The sequence below is a fragment of the Pinus tabuliformis genome, chromosome X (assembly GCF_031772625.1).
Source record: "Pinus tabuliformis cultivar Carrire ecotype Pingquan chromosome X, CPIR1, whole genome shotgun sequence".
NCBI classification, from domain to species: domain Eukaryota; kingdom Viridiplantae; phylum Streptophyta; class Pinopsida; order Pinales; family Pinaceae; genus Pinus; species Pinus tabuliformis.
Genome location: NC_142308.1, coordinates 27541615 through 27544786, shown reverse-complemented (window position 1 = coordinate 27544786; position 3172 = coordinate 27541615). Strand labels below are relative to the sequence as shown.

The 3172-nt window shown below is 35.3% G+C and overlaps 1 protein-coding gene across 1 annotated transcript; it reads right to left on the bottom strand.

Annotated features, from left to right (window-relative positions):
- Positions 1 to 1014: 1014 nt before the first annotated feature.
- Positions 1015 to 1860, bottom strand: LOC149138154 (uncharacterized). Its single transcript, XM_089450267.1, has one exon. It carries the CDS (start codon positions 1858 to 1860, stop codon positions 1015 to 1017), a length of 846 nt encoding a protein of 281 aa, XP_089306393.1.
- Positions 1861 to 3172: the final 1312 nt, after the last annotated feature.

Below are 3172 nucleotides of genomic sequence, written 5' to 3'. Positions count from 1 at the left end.
ACAAATTTGGCTCGAACAAACTTGGGGATCAGATTTTAATACTAACATGTTTTCATTTGTTTTCGAATGAAAAATAATGGGAGAAGATACTTCATTTTTAGTGTGATTTTTTGGAAATTTTTATGGTGGGTTTTTCTGGTCAAATTTTTCTAAAATTCGGCAAGAATTTATTAAAATCACAAGCTTGATGGGTAATCCTGTGCAATCGAAGGGTTTTCCAGGGTGCTGAATCCATATATATAGTAAAAAAAAAACTAATTTAAATAACACAAATCAAGATTTCAGCTCAAATTTTTCCACCGAATTCTGGCACCGGAAAGTCCAAAAAATCGCACTAAAAACAACTCCTTTAAAACATGCCTTCGGATTATTATAATTTAATATTAAATATTCTAAACACATTAAACAATTAAACATTTATATTAAATAATTTAATACTTACATTTTAGTTAAATTTTGAATATTATAATTTATAATCTCAATTTTTTGGGTATTTAAATTTTAAATTTAATAATTATAGTAGATGAAAAATATTTAATTTATTTATTGAATATTCATAAAATATTTAAATTAATATATTTTCTTATTTTATAATTGAGATTTTATATAAGACGCTGGAGAAAATCGCACTTAGCAACGACTATTGTGCGAAAAGAACATTATTTTTTTATTTTATTTATTTATTTATTTATTTTTTTTTTTTTTTTTTTTTATTTTTTTTTATTTTTTTTTTTTTTTATTTTTTTTTTCAGAACGAAAAAAGCTTTATATTATATAAGAAATATAAGAGTCCAAATTTTAGATACATCAGAGATGGTCTAAGACCATATGACAAAATATTCTTATGCTCCTAAGATCTGCATGGGAAATACATGATACAATAGCCCATCAAAAAACTAAATACTACATATGTCTTATAAACTATCACGGATCACATAGTATATAGAGGCAATATGCAAATACATAAAAGAAAAACATATGCAGATTGAGGCAAAAAATATAGATCATCAGAGACTAGAAGTCCGGGAATGTAAATTCATGGATCTGGAATGATTCTCCCTCAGAGAAAATCTCTAAATACCATAAACCTGGAGTAGAAAGGAGCCCCAATTTAGAAAGTGCATCAGCTTTCGAATTTTTGTCCCTGCTGATGTGCTCAATAGAACTACCAACCATGCAGCCCCAGTAATAGTTGATCCTATCCCTCCAACCGGCCAGGTGTGGCGCCAATATATGATTTCTCCTTTTTACCGAATCAACCAAAACTTTCGAATCTCCAAAAATAGCTACCTGCTGTATATCAAGGAAGATACATAATTTTAAAAGACCAGCAAGTGCGATGGCTTCAGCCTTATTATTGGAGCCGAAACCACCGTTCCAGTATGTAGATAAATGTGTGAATTCATTCATCATGATGTAGAACCCACAACCGCAAGAACCCAACTGTGCGGCCCCGTCGAAGAAAGCAACAGGGAAAGGTGAGTGATCCGATGATAGCAGGACGAGATTAATTCTCTTATGCTTGATAGTCTTCTGTGGGAGCGCTTCCAAATTTACAGAGATCCTATCGATGATTTGCGCATATGATAAGATTGTGTTGTTAAAAATGCTGTGATTGCGCCATTTCCATATGAACCACAGGAAGAGTATACAGATCCTTCGCCATTGTTCATTTTGTCCGCTACACCATAGTATCCATTCATGTATTGTGTCCTGTGTGCAAAGCATAAAACCAAAATCTTTTTCTAATGCCTGCCATATCTGTTTTGTCTTTTTACATTTCAAAAATATATGGGAATTTGAATCCTCGTCTGATCTGCATAATGTACAGACATTTGGGCCTTGCCATCCACGTTTCATTAAATTCTCCCAAGTTAAATTCCTATTGTGAAAAGCAAGCCAAGCAAATAGGATCATTTTCTATGGGCAGCCATCCTTCCAGAAAATCTGAGGAAAAATAGGGTAGCCGGGAGACAGCTGCATTATCATATGATGGTAAACCTCTTTTACTGTCACAGCATTTGCCTCTTTCGATATGTTCCAAGAAAGGAAGTCTGAATCCCTTGATCTGAAAAAACCGCAGTTCCGAAGACCCGTCTTGATGCGAATCCATTGCTGCGCGATCTCCTGTGGCAATTGCAATTCACCAGCATCTTTCCAACGCGGGATGGGGCCATGCCATTCAGCTATCAAACTATCCCAGTAAAAAATGCCTATTCTGTGGAAATAATTCAGTAAGGATTCAGGGATATCTAAATCTTCAGCACCACATTTGAAATGGTCTTTGCCAATAATAATTTTACTTCCAGTTTGTAGATGCCAGATTAAATTCTTCAAGCAATATGATTCAATTCTCCGGAAACTAAGCCAGATTGGAGATCCATATGAAACACCAATGGAACCTTTCCGGTACCAGAACAGAAGGCTCTTCTTGCCTAAATACTTCGTCCGAATCATGTGACTCCACGGACCCTCACCCTGAATGGCTCTCCAAAGCGACTTGCACAGTAGAGCTTTTCCAAAGGATCGCAAATTGGATAAGCCCCAACCCCCCATATTCTTAGGAAGTGAAATACTTGCGAGTTTTATAAGATGAAATTTTCTCCTTTCAGCATGACCCCCCCATATAAAATTAGCAGATAATCTATTCATGCTGTTAATGATACTCACCGGAAGGAGAAATAGGTGCGCCCAGTAAACAGTAAGCTGATTTAACACTGATTGCACTAAAATTATTCTCCCCGCCAAGGAAAGGCATCTGAACTCCCATGCTGAAATTCTCCTGTAGAATCTGTCCAATATCCAGTCCCAATCGGATTTCGAGTAGCCATTAGCTTTAATCCGGAAGCCCAGGTACTTTATGCCACTGCTGATAGACTGTGCTTTCATTCCAAACAACTCTGATAACCATAGAACATCTTCATGATTTAAATCAGAATGATATATAGTAGACTTTTCCAGGTTAACTTGTAAAACCGTAGCCCTTATGAAAATTTTCCATAATATCATAGAATCGCATCCAAGTGACCTTGCAAAACATGGCAAATAATATGATATCATCAACAAATAAATTATGTGATAAAGAAATGTTCCTGCAGATTTTGAGGGGACGCCACGTATTTTCATTTACAGCCTTTTTGATATGCAAGCTGAGAGTATCCATCGCCAGAAT

Coding starts and splice junctions, on each gene's coding strand:
- LOC149138154 (XM_089450267.1), bottom strand. CDS start 1,860: ATGAAACGTGGATGGCAAGGCCCAAATGTCTGTACATTATGCAGATCA.